General features: G+C 40.5%; 1 protein-coding gene and 1 long non-coding RNA gene across 4 annotated transcripts in view; both read right to left on the bottom strand.

The window, feature by feature from the left end:
- Positions 1-574: 574 nt before the first annotated feature.
- LOC122644647 (ATP-dependent DNA helicase homolog RECG, chloroplastic) overlaps positions 575-18,206 on the bottom strand; it is a 133,882-nt gene continuing 116,250 nt past the window's right edge. For all 3 annotated transcript variants that reach the window (XM_043838034.1, XM_043838036.1, XM_043838035.1), the window contains 2 exons: positions 8,295-8,867; positions 575-745 (listed from right to left, as the gene is read on the bottom strand). In XM_043838034.1, the coding sequence (XP_043693969.1) occupies positions 653-745; positions 8,295-8,867 (666 nt within the window). In that variant the 3' untranslated portion in view covers positions 575-652. The remainder of the gene's footprint in view (positions 746-8,294; positions 8,868-18,206) is intronic.
- LOC122644650 lies at positions 9,281-16,256 on the bottom strand. Its single transcript, XR_006330430.1, has 2 exons — positions 16,079-16,256; positions 9,281-9,373 (listed from the first exon to the last, which is right to left on the bottom strand). It is a non-coding gene; the product is annotated as an uncharacterized LOC122644650 (long non-coding RNA).

Consider the following 18,206-nt stretch of genomic DNA (forward strand, 5'->3'; position numbering starts at 1 on the left):
GTCTTCAAATGTCCCTACAGAAACATCGAATCAAGGAAACACAAAGGAGTGAACAGGTATATGGTACCAGAATATAAAATTTCAACTTGCAAGCAGCATTTCAAGCTAAGATTCAAGGTGATACTTGAAGTGCCGTTGCTTGGTGCCATGTAGAAGTTCAGGATGCCAGTGTGAAGATGCTCATTTGAGACTCATGGTGGCCACTTCATTCAAAAAATAAAAAACTGGGAGCTTTTGAAAGTGGAATTTGCATGAGGTTATCGCCCCCTTCTTTGAGCCACTCATACTGGGAAACCCCGACACCTTACCTATACAGTCAAACCTGGGACCTTCTTTCCACATCCATACTTTGGACGAACGAAGGAAGAATGCCATGAATCACTGAAGCAAAGTTGCATAGCTAAGATTTTAAATAATGACTTCTGGATTACACAAATAATTAATATATCACAAACTAGGAATTCTTACATGTCCCTGCCAACAGTAGCATAGTGACTCCCATTTTTAGACAGTATATGGTTGAGCTAGGGTGTTGCACAAAAAAAAAAAAAAAAATGCCCGAGATGCCTCTCAATTGTAATATCAAGCAGTTCATGAATATCCTGCATCTTGATCATGGATTTTGAGTGCCCAAAATGCTTTACAAGAATGATCAGTCACCCAGAAGGCAAAGGGGCTCTCTCATGCTAAGCTCGGCTTTGAGTTTCGGAAAGTGTTTGAGATCATGAGAAGTACCCAAAATTTTCTGCATTCGCAAATTCAATTTCGAAGTCAAGTTACATCCACCAGATAAGAACTGTTGTTCCAACTGAAATGAGAATACCATCATGAACTGCATGAAGTTCCTAAAAGGAGGTCTAACTCAAAATTTATGAAATTTACATGTATGATAAAAAGTGTGGTCAAAGAAAGTATGTATCACGATTTTTGTAACTCACTTCGTCTGCCTCACCAAGAACCTCAGAGATCAGGTGAGGCTCATAAACTTGATTTGTGGTCACCAAGTCTTGATCCCCAAAAGTTTAGCAGTTACATTTAAAGTCAAATTATCAACTCCCCCTTCGTGAGGGGGGTCATCTGGGTGACACTCTCTGAATCTGATTCTCCACTGCTGTTTCCATTGAACTAAAGAAAAAGGATCACCTAAGGGTAGCTTAAGAGTTTTTACGAAAATAACTTACCCAGTCTTTCATTTAAGTGTATCAGGAATATCTCATATTTGTATGATTGGTTATTCCAAAGTATGCCATTTCTTTTATAATCAAACAGAACTGATCATACTTGATCTATTTCATTGAGTCATTAAGGCAAAGAATGAGAAGACCTTCAGACAGCCTCTGAAGAAAAACAGGAGGTGGTTCCCCCCATCTCATCACTCCCAGACACTTGAGCACTTCCGGTTAGATTACTGGCTTCAATGGTAACTACTATACTTAACAAACCTTGTGGGGTCAATAAAAGATTTGAGAGATGACTGCCTGCCAGGTAAAACCTAATTCGTTGACATTGAAAGGACCTAAGAAGATCCTGCCTGGGCTAGGTCCTTTATGATCCAGCCTTACATTAGACCGGCAGCAAATACTGGCGGAGTTTTAACTGTGTCTCAGATTATACATAATATAGTGGCCCGGTCGATGGAATAGATATCCATCGTCTAGTTTTTTATTTTCTCTCTCACGATCCTGTCTTCTTCTTCTCACCGTCTTCTCAATCTCGCCTTTGTTTCTGGTTCTCTGAAGTGCTATCAAATTACATGGTATCAGAGCACATCTGAAAACCTTGGGAAATACACAAAGGTTTCTCGGTTGAAGGTTAGAGAAACCTGTGCTGCTTGATTTCTTTTATAGGCCCTAGTTGATGGTGATTCAATGATAAACTAAGGTGTATACTGTTATTTTATTGGCTGGCATGGAGGGAGCCATCGATTGAATGCAGTATATTCATATTCAGACTTGCAACAGTCCTAGATTTCAAGTTTTTTTGAAGAGATACAAGAGTCTTAATTGCTTTTGATCACAGCACCAGATTATTCTCAAAATATCAGGTCTTATTATCTCATACAAGAGGGTGACTTGATCCATAATCGAAGAAGATCAGCTTTGTTGATCCTATATATTTGCCTTTTTCCTCCTGGTGGTACCCTGTTTTTGGGTAGGTCGTCAGTCACATAGTTTGGCTGATTAAACTCTATTGGTTCAGCAGATCCCAGTAACTTTTGGGGTTTTGTTTACCTTATATAAAGGGTCATTTGATCCTTGTTTGAAGGTCTTTTAGGCCTTATCAATCTGACATTCAAAGGCTGGTTTTTCACACCATTTTTTTGAGAAGATTTCAGAATTATTGATTCTGAAATTAATTAAGTTTCATCTGGTATTTTTTCCTATATCTGTGGGTTTTGTTCCTCTATTATAACAGGTCTCTCGACCTTCAATTAGTGTCAATCACTAGGGCTTGGTATTTGAAGTTACATATTTCTTATTTTCTAAGGTTGCTGATTTCTCATTGTGTATGATGGCTGAGCTTAAGACTACCACGGACAATGTCAATGTCCAGATTACTACGATTAAACTCAATGGAGTTGGAAATTATCTGTTATGGGCTCAGGCAGTCAAGGTCTATATTAATGCAAGGGCAAACTGAAGTATCTCCTATCTGATCCCCCATCTGCTGATTCCAAGGAGCCTACTGATATATAAACCTACGATTAGTGGATGTGTGAGAATGGTACCCACCTTACATGGTTATGGAACAGCGTGGATCAGACCATTGCAGCTAATGTCATGTTTCATTCCACTGCTCAAGGAGTGGGGATGACCTGAAGTGCACATTCTCCCAAGAGAAGAATCTTAAAAGGTGTATGAGAAACTTTTTTCCTTCAAGCAGGGGGATAAATCCTAGAATGAATACTCCAACATTTTTACAGGCAAACAGGAGGAGCTCAATATTCATCAGCCAATTACTACAACTCTGGAACAGTTACAACTTCAGCGTGAAGAGTTCTATCTTGCCAAGTTTATGGCTGGATTGAATCCAGATTATCAATCTGTTAAAGGTCAGTTACTGGCTGGGGAGAAAGTACCTACTCTCAATGAGTCCTTTTCACATCTTCAACGTATTGCCACAGCTCCACGCCATGATACCTCCCTTAAAGACAGTTCTGCATTTTTTGCTGGCGTGGCTTTGGGTCTAATTCCTATGGGAAAGGTAGTGGTTCATGGGGAGGACGAGGCTGTGGCGGTGGCAGTACAGATGGACAACAGGGTGACAGACCCGTCAGACAGTGTTCTTTTTGTGGCAAGCTGAATCATACTATTGAATCGTACTGGGCAAAACATGGCAAACCAGACTGAGCTCCGCAATCGGCTAATACTGCTGCTTCTGATGGCAATTCTTGAAAGGTCTCTTCTGGTGACACCAATATGGCATCCTCATCTACAGTTCTACCATCCAGTTCTGGATCTCGTGATGATTATAGTCAAATCCTTAAGGTCCTCCAGAACCTTCAGCCTCCTACTAGTGCATCCTCTGCCATTGCCACATTCGCTCACACAGGTAGATCTGCTTGCTGAGGACACACGGGGGACGGTCGAGGCCTTGCAGGCTCAGATAGATGAACTTACCGGAAAGATGATCCTTTTGATGTTGAAATGAGTAGTTGGGTAAAGAGTGATCTGAGTTCCCGCTATTCTGGAAGTGCATAGATCAGCAGGTATTTCAGTTGGGAAGTAGAGCTATTCCCTTTCTGTCTGTACTTGTACCGGCTGGCAAGCTACCTCTTCCCAGTGAAAGCTAAAGGTTGTTCTTCGATCATAATGATGTGCTATTCATAGATCTTACTTTTGTATTGTATGGGCAAATTAGCTTAATAAAAGCCTTAGTTTTGGCTCTTGTTTGAGGGTTGTCAAAACTTGCCGGTTTTAAGAATTCCTTCCTAGATCCAACCCTTCTCTAAGTCAATCCCTCACCTATCGATTATCAGAGAGTCGTCTACTAAGTCAATCGAAACTGAAATCCTAAACTAAAGGACATTGATATGCTGAGTCAACGTGGACTACAACGCTCAGTTTTGAGCCTCGACCGGCACAAGTCACGTCTCTATGTGAAATAGGCACTCCGTCCGTCAAAAGATACAACTCCGCTGATCAATCCAACATAATAATTCTGGCTAGGCATCAAGCTCGATTCGCTATCAATAATCACTAATAGAATCGGAAAGAAAGAATAATTTCAATAGTCAAAACAAAGAAAGTAGGGTTGAGGAAATAAACCTTTCAAGGAAATAGGATTTGTATTCTTAACCTAAGGATACGAAAGAAAGGCAACTCTACCACACATCCATTCCCTGGATAAATGATTCCATGCCTCTACTCATATGACTGGTAAGTCTCATGTCCTCGCTTCACCTCAGAAGATTGCACATTCCTCTAGAGTCATACTTGCCGATGGCTCCTCTACTGTGACACCTTCTAGGTCTGTAACTTTACCTTCTTTTCCTCAGTTAACTTTTGTTCTTTATGTTCTTGACTTGCCTTTAAACCTTATGTCTATTAGTCAATCAACAAAATCCTTGAATTGCTCAGTCACCTTTTATCTTACCTGTTGTGTTTTTCAGGATCTCCAGACAAGGAAGACGATTGGTGGAGGGTGTGAAAAGGATGGCCTCAACTACTACGGCTGCTTCTGCTACCTCTTCTAATGCATCTCCACTTCATTGGCACTACTGGTTGGGACATATTTCCCTTTCCAAGCTCCCAACAAATTGTCCCCAGTAGCAAGGAAATTACTCATCTTGAGTGTGAAGCATGTGAGCTTGGAAAGCATCACCGTCCTTCATTCCTTCCTCGTGAAGCCCCTAGTAGTCCTTCATTTTCTTTGGTTCATTCTGATATCCAGGGTCCATGTTGTGTCAAGAGTCCATTAGGTTTTGTTTATTTTGTGACTTTTGTGGACGATTATTCTCGTACTGAATTTTTATCTGTGTTTCAATAATTTCATTATGAAATTAAGACTCAGTTTGGTGTGTCTATTAAAATCTTCTGTTCGGATAATGCTTTAGAATATAATCAAGGTGAAATATCTAAGTTTTGTTATGCACATAGCATGATACATCAAATTAGTTGTTCTTATACTCCTCAATAGAATGGTGTAATTGAATGGAAAAACAGACAATTGCTAGAAGTTGCCCATTCCTTGATGTTCCACATGAAAGTTCCAAAATATTTGTGGAGTGATGTGATTCATATTGCTTGTTATTTGATAAATCGTATGCCATTAGTTGTTCTTGGTAATCATTCTCCGTTCTCTATTGTTTTTCTTGATGTTAATCTATTTGGCTTGCCCCCACAGGTGTTTGATTGTGTTTGCTTTGTTCACAACCTTCGCCCTGGTATTGATAAATTAGCACTGCATGGCGCGTGAAACCAAGTGTGTGTGTCTTTTGGCTATGCTTGCACTCAGAAGGGTTATAGATGTCATAATCTCATTACATGTCAATATTCTGTCAGTGCGGATGTGACTTTCTTTGAATCTACACCTTATTTTTCTAATCTGATGATAATATCCTAATACCTCCACCACTTCCAATACTTGTTCCCTTTACTGACTCTCCTTCTGATAGTACTCCAGCTAAATAGTTGCAGGTATACAAGCGCTGTCCCAAGTCCTCTATGACTCAATCTGCTCCTTCGCAACCACCTTTTACTTCATCAAACACCAGGATTGGGGATCCTCCATCTCCTGACTTACTCGTCGCTCTTTGCAAAGGTACCCGTTCTCACAAAGCTCCAACTACTTACCCTATTGAGAATTATGTTTCTATATCTCACTTTCCCTCTTCTTTACATATTCTTGCCTTGTATATATCTACTAACTCCATTCCTAAGACTTATCAAGAGGCTTTATCTCATCATGGGTGGAAAGTGGCTATAGACACAGAGATGGATGCTTTGTTGGGTCGTTGGACTTGGACTCTTATTGACCTACCCTCAAGGAAGGAGCTTGTGAGGTGTCACCGAGTGTACACAGTTAAATATCTTCCAGATGGCTCCGTTGAACCCCAAAGCTTGGTTGGTTGCAAAAGGCTATAATCAGACTTATGGTGTTAATTATTTTAAGACTTCCTCTCCGGTGGCATGCCTTAATTCTGTACGGCTTTTTCTCTCTTTGGTTGTAAACCTTGATTGGCCTCTATTTCAGCTTGATATTAAAAATGTTTTTCTTTATGGTGATCTTGAAGAAGAGGTTTATATAGAGCAACCTCCAGGGTACGTTGCTCAGGAGGAGAATGCGTCCAAGGTATGTCTCTGAACACTCTATGCTTGTTCACCATCGGGGGAACAAGTTCGTGATCCTCTTTTAGGCATTGAAGAGGTTAAGGCCTATCTTCATCAGCATTTTCTGGGAAATTGAGGTTATTCGTTGTAAAAAGGTTTCAGTCTATCTCAGAGAAAGTATGTTTTCGATCTTCTCTCTGAAACAGGTATGCTAGGTTGTAAACCTATTGACAACCCTATGGATCCGAACCTGAAACTTGGTGTGTGTGATGGTGAAGACTTTGAGGATAAGCATCAATACAAAAGACTTGTAGGGAGTTGATCTATTTGACTGTCACTTTTCTGGATATTTCTTTTGTCATTGGAGTCATCAATCAATTTATGGAAAGTTCTAAACGTTCTCATTGGGATGCTGTTTGTCGTATTCTGAGGTATCTTAAGAGTGCTCCTGGAAAAGGTCTTATCTATCATCGCCATGACCACATTGAGATTGTAGGGTACTATGATGCTAATAGGGGTTGGTGCTGCCAATGATCATAGGTCAACCATTGGATATTGTACTTTTGTTGGTGGTAATCTTGTGTCTTGGCGGAGTAAGAAGCAGACTACAGTGGCTAGGTCTAGTGCAGAAGCTAGGTATAGAGCTATGCTTCATACTACATTGAGTTGATGTGGTTGAAGTCTTTACTACAAGAGTTGGGATTTTCAGTTCCTTAAACACTGGCGATGTATTGTGATAATCAGGTTGCAACCTATATTGATAGGAATCCGGTTTTACATGAACGAACCAAGCATATTGAGGTTGATTGCCATTTTGTGCGAAATGTGATCATGCAGAAGCTTATTTCAACTCTGTTCGTTAACTCTAGCAATCAACTTGATGATATGTTCACAAAGGCATTGTTTTGGCGGCTTGCATTTCTCCGTAGTTGTTCCAAGCTTGGTATGGGAGATATATATAATCCAGCTTGAGAGGGAGTGTTAGAGAATGCATCTTGATTGGAGGTCTATGGACCTCCATAGACCTCCATACCGTGGGGTTTTCTGTCTTGGGTTATTAGTTTGGTTGACATCCTTAAGTCTCCTACTTTTAGTTGTAGTTTGTTAGCAGTTTTTAGTTTCCTATTTGTTTATAGTCTTAGCTAAGAAAGTTTCCTTTTCATATTTGTAACTAACGTAACATTTATAGAGATAAATAACGCCAAAGAGGAAGAATTCAACCAAAATGCGCAAATTACTTTGGAGAAATTAAAAATCCAAATGATAAATTATATCAATGACAGCACATAGTGACTAAAGATTCAAAAGTTTTACCTTAAATTTTCAAACAAATAGAAAATATTTCAACCACCAGAATGAGATTAAAGTAACTCAAGAAAGCAATGAAGACCTCTGCTGTTAAATCCTACCCATTCAGAGTGAATCATTGACCAAAGTCACCAAACAATTCAGACCTCTATTGAATCACTTTCTATGAGAATCCTTTGAATCTATACCGATTCTGTGAATCAGACCCTGAATAGGTCCGGTTTGGATGATTCTAATGATTCATATAGATCGGAAGCTGATTCCCTAATTGAGTTGATTCAGTTGAAATGTGTCAAATATGACCATGCAAAAGATCCATTTTTGTCCCCCCCTCCCTTTTTAACTCTTCAAACATTTGTCTAACAGTTTTAGAAACCCTCATTACTTCTTTGACTTCCTAAGAGAGAGAATTGCAGATTTTGGAGCTTTTCTTCCTCACAACCCAATGAGAATGTTGCAACATATGTATGAGTTTCCAATTCATTACATGATCTTTGAATTTTTCCTATTGGTTTGGGGAATAATTATATATTCTAAGATTCTGATTCAAACCCCGATTTGATTCAATAATCCTCATGAGGATTCTAGGATTCGAGTCAGCATTAGCAACTATGAAGGAGACATATATCCAGATGTAAGATAGTAATAGAAGGAAAACAATCATCTAAAATGGAATTTAAATAAATAGAAAAGAGTTAAAGGAGCAATATTTACCAATGCAGCCAAATGTGCCTCTTGTATAATATTTCCATCAATCTCCAATCTGGCAATGGGAAACTCTGGAAGATGTCCTGACTGTTTCTTACCAAGCAAGTCACCTGGTCCACGAAGAGAAAGGTCTACATTGGCCAGGTGAAAACCATCAGATGACGTCTCAAGGACCTTCAATCGGCTCAGACTACTGGAGGTAGATGCAAGAAAAATACACTTCGACTTCCTCTGTCCACGGCCAACTCGTCCTCTTAGTTGGTGCAGTTGAGCCATTCCAAATCTCTCAGCATTCATGACTACCATCATGGATGCATCAGGAACATCAACACCAATCTCAATCACTAGAGTTGAAAGCAGTATCTTTGTTTCCCCTGACCTAAACATTCGTAATGCTTCATCTTTGTCATCACTCCTCATTCTTCCATGCAACAGCCCACACTGGTATCCCTTAAATTTAGAAGATATTGTCTCAAGATCTGCAGAAGCAGCACGAAGCTGGGGCAGCTGCTCTGATTCTTCTATCACAGGATATACAAGATAAATTTTCCCTCCTGTCTGTAACTCATCCCACATCATCTGTTGCATGGAAGATTTTCAACATCAGATAAAATAAAATAAAATAAGAATCCATAATAACTGTTTACTACAAGTTCCAGAACTGCACATGACTGAAACATGGCAGCAATGAGGAATCTGAGAAAGCTTCCCCCCACCGCAAAAGGAAAAAAAAAAAAATCTCATACCCATTCTAGTGTTAATGATTTAAAGTTCAACTAGTCAAAAGTAGCTAACTACATGTTTAGATTGTAAATCAGTCGCTAGCCAGGACCAGGCCAGATTCTGAGATTAATGGCTGGGTTTCCAAGCTATTGATGCCTGTATTCTTCAGAATCATCAGGTAGGTGGCTGACAAAGAAGTCATGGACAACTGTTTTAAAATTTAAAATGACAGGTGACTCAATGGTAGGTGCCTGGTCTCGATTTACAAATATAAAGGGGATATTCAGGATTGCAATAACTATTGAGGCATTAAACTTATGAGTCATACGATGAAGGTTTGGGAGAAGGTTATTGAAGCCCACCTGAGAAAGGAAACTACCATATCAGAGAACAGTTCAGAATTAGAGTTAGGAGAATAACTTGGCTTGTCACTAATGACAGAGGTTCACTTTATTTACAATGAGAATTACAGCCTAAGGGCAAACTAATCAACTAGGGAATAAATACATAAAACCCTAATGTAAAGAGAAATTATTCCAATCCCACGGTTCTCAACACTCCCCCCTCAAGTTGGTGCAAACATATCAAACATGCCCAACTTCGAGACCAATGGGTGGAATACCTTACAATTCAAGCCCTCAGTAAAGACATCAGCTAATTGATTAACAAAACTGACAAAAGGGATGCAAATGATTCCTTGCTCAAGCTTCTCTTTAATGAAGTTTCTGTCAATCTCAACATGTTTCATCCGGTCATGCTGGACAGGGTTGTGAGAGATGTTGATGGAGGCCTTGTTGTCACAATAAAGACACATAGGGTCTTCATTGACAAATCCCAAATCACTCAGTAATCCCTTGAGCCACATGAGTTCGTAAATCCCTTGTGCCATGACACGAAATTCAGCTTCTGCACTGGAGCGAGAGACGATTGACTGCTTCTTGCTATGCCACGTGACAGGGTTTCCTCCAAGGAAAGAACAATAACCAGAAGTGGATTGTCCATCATCGATGTATCCAGCCCAATCAGCATCTTTGAATATTTCCAATTTCAAGTTGCCATTATTGGAGAAGAGAATTCCCTTCCCAAGGGCAGATTTTAAGTACCTCAGTATACGTTGCACTGCATCAAGATAAGACGTCCGGGGATCATGGAGGAATCTATTGACAATGCCCACAACATATGCAATATCAGGTCTGATATGAGACAGGTAGATCAGTCTTCCCACAAGTCGCTGGTACTGCTCCCTATCAACTGGTTCACCCATACCACTACATAATTGATGATTGATCTTAACAGGAGAATCTGTGGGTTTACAACCTAACATGCCAGTTTCTTGCAGAAGGTCTAAGACATATTTTCACTGGGAGATAAAAATTCCCTTGCCCGACCTTGCAACTTCAATCCCAAGGCAGTACATTCTTAGTTTCAAACTCCCTTGCAAGTAGGGATTTCAGATGGGAGATCTCAGCATTACTATTCCCAGTAATGACAATATTGTCTACATACACGATGAGGGCTGTGGTCTGGGAACCACTTCTTTTCACAAACAAAGTGTGATCAGCCTGACTCTGTCTATACCCAAATTTCTGCATAGCCTTTAGGAACCGACCAAACCAAGCCTTGGGCGATTGTTTGAGACCATACAGGGATTTCTTCAACCTGTAAACACGGCCAACAGCAAAAGGAAAAGAGAAGCCAGGTGGTGGATCCATATCGACTTCTTCAAGATCCCCATTCAGGAATGCATTTTTGACATCCAATTGTTAGAGATCGCAGCCTAAGTTAGCAGTACAAGAAAGCAATGCTCTTACCGAATTCATCTTTGCTACAGAAACAAAGGTTTCTTGATAGTCGATCCCATAGGTTTGGGTGAAGCCCTTTGCAACCGGACAAGCCTTATATCTTTCAACTGTGCCATCTATTTTCTGCTTGATTGTAAATACCCATTTACAACCAACTAATTTCTTCCCTGCAGGGCGAGGAACGAGTTCCCAGGTACCATTTTTGTCCAATGCCTGCATTTCCTCTTCCATGACAGCTTTCCACTTTGGATCTTTAATGGCATCTTTCCAATCTTGTGGAATAGACACAGAAGACAAAGAGGAAACAAAAGCGTGATAGGAGGGAGATAAAGATTCATAAGAGACAAAATGAGAAATGGGATGTTGCGTGCATGAAAAAACACCTTTTCTGATAGCAATAAGGGGGTCGTCAAGTAAAGAGTTAGCAGGATTAGGTATATTATCAGAGGTAGCAGGAATGCAGGATCATTACCTAACTATGACGGCGAATCTGGTGGAGAAGCCACAGTGGGTAATGGTGGGTTATTTAAGGCACCTTGCTTCTTGGATTTATTCCTAGTGTAGGTTCTGAAGTCTAAAGGAGCAGAAACATTCGTGTTTGTGTTGTCATTTCTATCAATAGTAGGCTCCCCCTGACCAGAAATTTCCCTATTAACTACTGGAAAATTATTATCAACAATTATAGGGACAGCAGGACTTATCACCTCTTCCTCAAGACCCTCCCCCTGAAGAGGTGTTGTGAAATATGGGTTAGATTCATGAAAAGTGACATCCATGGTAACATAGAGGCGGTGGGAAGGAGGCTGATAACATTTGTAACCCTTCAGAGTGGCCGAATAACCAAGGAAAATGCACTGAGGGCCCGAGGATCCAATTTGGACCTAGAAGGAGATGAATTGTGTGCAAAACAAACATACCCAAAAATTTTGGGAGGAAGGGAGGAGACAATGGTAGGGTCTGGAAGAAAGGAGAGGGGTATCTTAAGGTTAAGGACAGTGGAGGAAATCTTATTGATGAGATAGGTAGCAATAAGAGCAGCATCTCTCCAATATGTTTTGGGAACACCAGTAGTGAACATTAAAGCACAGGTCACATCCAGGAGTTGACTGTTCTTCAATTCAAGGATGTCGTTTTGTTCAGGGGTTCTTACACAGGAAGTTTGGGAGAGTGCATCATGGGAGGAGAGAGTCTTGAAAAACATGGTCCACATATTCCGTACCATTATCACTACGAAGCACTCTAACAATAGCATTAAATTGAGTATGAAGCATGGTATGAAAAGATTTAAAACACGAAAAAGCATCTGATTTGTGGTGGAGAAGATACCCATGTGAGATGTGTGTAGTTATCAATAAACGTAATGAACCAACAACAACCATGACGATAAATGGTCCTAGAGGGACCCAATATATAAGAATGAATAATTGAAAAGGGAACATGATTGTTACTTATAGTTGTCAAGGCGTTGCCTAGGCGTCCAGGCAGATTTCTAGGTGCCTAGGCGGCTGCAGCCTTATTGTAGGGCGCCTTACATTGGTTTAATTGATATTGAACCAGGTTCTGACATTTATTTATGCCAAATATCATTTAAGTAAATTTGTCTTTCATTTACTTAAGATATTATTCATAAATAAGCAAATATCCCCCTATTTGAATACAATAAAATAGTTAAAAAATAAAATTCCAAAAGGATAAAAAATCAACCCCCGAGTTCAAAAACAAAAGCTGGATTTTGGCGGTAGGTGAAATTTTCAACTTTCTAATGCTGGGGTTTTTATCAAATCTAAAAATTCCATAAATCTTAATATGGTAAAACATTGCTAAAAACCAAAAGTGCGGTAAAATATTCATTTGTTTTGATATCTAAAAAAATATTTTCATTCAGAGCGATTTTGAGAGCATTCGCGCACACCAAATAAGGTTTGACCGGAACATAACTCCTTCAATATAAATCAGATTTAAGCAATCTTGGATTTGTTGGAAAGCTGGTTATATGCTCTACCTAATACAAAAAGTCTCGTGTAAAAATAAAATCATTTGATCAATCAAATTTCTTAGAGAACAAGAACATTTCTCTATATCGAGAGCAGGTTAATTACTTATTAATAACATCATATTTTCTAAGAACAATATAAACCAAATGTGAGACTAGGTATACCTTAAAATGACCGATTCCAGGAACATATAAACCAAATGTGTGTTTTGATTGTTCCATACATATAACTAATGTATTACAAAAATAATATTGGAACGCGATTTAGGTCGTCTAAGCGCCTAAGTGCTTAGGGAGGACCTCAAACGCCTTGGATCGCCTAGCACCTTGACAACTATGCTATTACTATCACTAATAGGGTAAGAATTCCTTGTGTTTAGTAAATTCACACACGTCTCAATTTAATTGTTCCAAACCACAAATCCTAACTAAATCTAGAAACATAGAACGTAAAATATGAAAGGAAGGGTGTCCCATGCGGCGATGTCAGTGAACTAGCTTTGTCAAAGCACTATTAGAACGAAGGGTGTGAGCAGAAGAGGGCACTGGGACAAATGGTGGAGACTCCAAGTAGTAGAGACCATCATGGATTTGACCATACCCAATCGTTACGCCCGTCACCAGATCCTGAAACAAGCAATGGGTAGAAAAAAAGTGAATAGAACAATTTAATTCATTGGTTAAACGATAAAAAGATAAAAGATTTGCACATAACTTGGGAGCATGTAAAACTGAGGAAAGAGGAAGGTGGGAACCACAAGAAATAGAACCTTTACCTGAGATGGATGACATAGACCTATCGGCAACACATTCCTTATCCTGCCCTGAACAAGGAGAATAGGTACGGAAGGTCGTTGAGTCACTAGTCATATGGTCAGTAGCACCAGAGTAAATTAACCAGAAAGGACTAGTAGAGGAAACATGGAAGTTACCTGACTGGGCAAGGTTAGAAACAAGAGAAGAGGAAGAGCTAGTGGTCATTTGTGTCACCTGTTTTTGGAGAGCAGCCATTTGATCCTCAAAAAAAGGTGTCGTGGTAGGATGCCTATGGAGCTTCCAACAAGTTTCCCGTGTATGACAGGGCCGACCACAATAATCACACTTCATAAGGTCTCATCCAACAGTCTCCATGGAATTCGTGGGAAGAGATACAAGTGGTGTGGTAAGTAGGGCAGATCTGATCGATACAGTGGAGGGCATCATAACAGTGTGGCCATGTTCCTCAGACTGAACCAGGTTATAAGCTTGGAGAAGAGTAGGGAATGTTTCACACCCTAAAATTTACACGAACCAGGTCATATTCTGGATTGAGACCAGTCAGAAAATCATACACACGTTCCATCTCCCTTTCTTTCTGGAAAGTACCAGCATCTTCAGGGTGAACCAAGGAAATGGGATGATAGCAGTCCAATTGCTGCCAAAGTGTAGTCAGGGTAGTGTAGTAGGCAGTGAGAGACAGCTCCTTATGAGAAGTATTGCGAATCTATTGACGAATCTCACAGTTCTGTGCATAGTTGCCTGCCTGTGAATAAGTTTGACAGACTGCATCCCATAGATCTTTGGAGGAGTTGAAAAGAGCAAAGCTGGGACTAACAGAAGGATCCATGGAATTAATCTAGGACATTACCAAAGCATCATTTGAAGACCACGCAGCAGCTGCAGTCAATCTGTAGGCTTTGGATTATCTCCAATAACAAGTCCAACATAATTATGTCCGCGAAGGGTAAGAAGACAAGCACAAGACCATGTAAGATAATTCTAGTCATTCAACTTTATGGGGCCAGGTTGGAGTGTATTCGAATGCCACGTGGAGGTACTAGAACGTCCAAGAGGAGGCAATGGGGTAGTACCCATGGAGGTGACACTTGTGTTATCGTCACCCATGGGAACAATCAAGTAGAATAATCACTCAAAGCAGTGGAGGAGAGCAGCTGGGCGGTAATGCCAAGAACCAGGCAAAGAAAGGGCTGATAGAGGTAGGTACGGTGACATGGCGGGTTGCGGCGGTCACCGCGCCGCTGTCCGCCACGACCTAATCGTCGCGCAACATCAGTAGGGAGAGAGGGCCGGCGAAGAGAAGGCACGACGACCTACGGGTTGCAGCGGCAGCACTGGCAAAGGGAAGACCAATGGATGTAGGCGCGACGATTAGGTCGTGGCGGACAGCGACGCGGTGACGGGGTAACGACAACAACACGACAGAGAGAGAGAAAGAGAGGGGTCGTGGGAGAGGCGCGGCGGCACTGACAAGAGGGCCAACGAAGTGGAGTAGCGACATGGGTCGAGGCTAAAGGCAGCGATTGGCGACCAGGGCGGTGGAAGCACGGTGATCAAGGCATAAGAGAACGGAGAAATTAATGGTGCATGGTACGGGAATCATCCACCATGCTAGACGACAAGGCTACGGCCTCCAGCGAGAGGCGGAGGTGGTGGTGGAGAAGGACGATTCAAAAAATGAGGAAGATTTCCTAGGGTTTTGGGCTCTGATACCAAGTTCATAACCAAAGTTAGGAGAATAACTTGACTTGTCATTAACGATAGAGGTCCACTTTATTTATAATGAGAATTATAGCCTAAGGGCAAACTAGTCAACTAGGGAAAATAATAAAATACATAAAACCCTAATGTAAAGAGAAATTATTCCAAACCCACGGTTCTTAACAAGAGCCAATTTGGCTTTAGGAAGAGCCACGATCGAAGCTATTTACTTACTCAGGAAACTCATGGAAAGGTTTAGAGAGAGCAGGAAGGATCTCCATATGGTCCTTATTGACCTAGAAAAATCCTACAATTGAGTCCCTAGAGAGCTAATCTAGCATATACTGGAGAAGAGAACAGAAGAGTGCTATGTAAATACGTGGACAAAATTAAAGATAAGTATGATGGTGTGGTGACTAGCATACTAACTATGGGGGACCAAGGTAGTGAATCCAAAATACTAAAAGAGCTAGGGGCAGGCCTAAAATGAGCATAGGAGAAGTTGTGAGGAAGCACATGCATAGTCTAGGTCTTGTTCCAAGTGTGACCTCGGACAGAGCTTATTGGAGGGCACGGATCCATGTAGTAGACCCCATTTAGTTGAGATTAGATGAAGGTAGGCAAAACACCGGGATCGGATGAGATCCCAATTGAAAATGCCAGATGATTGGAGGAGAAGCACTGTAGTTCCGATTTATAAGAATAAAGCTGATATCCAGAACTGCAATAACTATAGAGGCAATAAACTTATGAGTCATACCATGAAATTATGGGAGAAAATCATTGAAGCCCACCTAAGAAGAGAAACTGATATATCGGAGAACCAATTTGGTTTTATGCCCGGGAGATCCACGACAGTTGCTATTTACCTTCTAAGGAGGCTTATGGAAATTTTTAGAGCTTACAAAAAGAATCTCTATATGGTCTTTATCAACCTAGAAAAGGCATATGATAGAGTTCCTAGAGAGCTCATTTGGCATGTCCTAGCGAAGAGAAGGAGCTCAAGTAACTATGCGGATATAATTAAGGATATGTATGAGGGCATGGTGACAAGTGTCAAAACTGCAGAGGAACAAAGTAGTGAATTCCCAATTACAATTGGGTTACACCAAGGATCAGCTCTAAGCTCCTATTTGTTTGCACTCATCATGGATGATTTAACCAGGCACATTCAAGATGAGGTCCCTTGGTGTATGCTATTCACTGATGATATTGTTTTGATAGATGAGATAGTGGAAGGGATTAATGCGAAGCTGGAGTTATGGTGATCATGCTTGGAATCAAGAGGTTTTAAGTTAAGTAGAACAAAGACAGAATATATGATGTGTAACTTTAGTCAAACCAGGAGAGGTGATAAAGTGGTGAAACTTGAGGAGCGAGAGCTACCACAAAGTGAATGTTTTAGATACCTTAGGTCAACCTTTAACAAAGAAGGTGATATAGAGGATGATGTCTCCCAAAGAATTAAAGTAGGATGGATGAAGTGGAGAGGTGCATCAAGAGTATTATGTGACAAACGCATGCCTATTAAGCTTAAGGGGAAATTTTACAGGACAGTAATAAGACCAGCAATGACAAATGGGGCAGAATGTTGGGCAGTTAAGAAGAGTAATATAGATAAGAAGAATGTAGTGGAGATGAGGATGTGCGGCAAGACCAAGAGAGATAGAGTAAGGAATGTTTGTATTAAAACCAAATTAGGAGTTACACCAATCCAGGACAAGCTTTGTGAGAGCCGCTTGAGGAAGTTTGGTCATGTCCAACGGAGACCCATGGATGCACCAGTAAGGAAGAGTGACCAGATTCAGTTTGAAGGAGCTAAAAAAGGTAGGGGCAGGCCTAAAATGACTATTGGAGAAGTGATAAGAAAGGATATGCATATGGTAGGGCTTGATCCTAGTATGACCCTGGATAGAGTTGTTTGGAGGACAAGGACCTATGTAGCCAACCCCTCGTAGGGGGATGTTCTTGGGATGCTACTTTGACTACTGCTTAGACTTTTTCCTTTACTAATTTTATTTTATTATTATTATTATTTTACTACCCCTTTTACTTTTTTACTTCCCTCTACATATCTTGTTTCTCTTACTATATTGGCCCCTTGGATCCATGTAGCCGACCCCATTTAGTTGGGATAAGGTTATGGTTGTCGTTGTTGTTGTTGTTGTTGTCTCCTGACTTGCTGGGCTGTGCCTCTTTCCTTTTACTTTCCTCTTTCATTTTTCCTTTCATTGTTCATCTCTCATTTGTCATTTTCCATTTTTCATCTCTCTTCTCACTTCCCATCCCTCTTTTCCCATCTCTTCATTCCCTTTTTTTGTTTAGACCTCAGTTTTTCCCTACTTTGTTTTGCTTTGATCCATGTAGCCGACCCCATTAAATTGGGATAAGGCTGAGTTTGTTGTTGTCAAGGTTCGAGAACTCGGGTCTCGGTGGCATCTCGGCCAGGCCAGAAATCGAGTCGAGCCGAGCCGAGATCTCGGCGAGTTGATGCATTTTTTTTTTTTTGGACTCGGACCCCCAACTCGGTGGGTTGTACACATATTTTGGGTCTGAAACTTGGTATCCAGCCTATTTCAGGCCATTTAAACACAATGGCATGCCCAGATTTGCCAAAAAACAAGTCCAAATATGAGTTTCACTTTGGACCATAGGTTGGTAGGCGACGAGTCGTACTAAAACAACATAATCTATATATAATTTAGTAAAACATAGCAAATTAGCAATCAAAACATTCTAATTAGCACACATCAATCAAAATATTCAAATAAAATGTACATTACATCAATGTTCACTTAATTTGTTACATAAAATGAGATTGAACAAGAAATTCATCCCTATATCGATCCACATAGAATTCCCATGTCATGGAATTGCTATAGTGTTGCAAATAGTGTGACACAGCTTCCATATAAGTCTTCT

This window comes from Telopea speciosissima, chromosome 11 (assembly GCF_018873765.1).
Source record: "Telopea speciosissima isolate NSW1024214 ecotype Mountain lineage chromosome 11, Tspe_v1, whole genome shotgun sequence".
Taxonomy (NCBI): domain Eukaryota; kingdom Viridiplantae; phylum Streptophyta; class Magnoliopsida; order Proteales; family Proteaceae; genus Telopea; species Telopea speciosissima.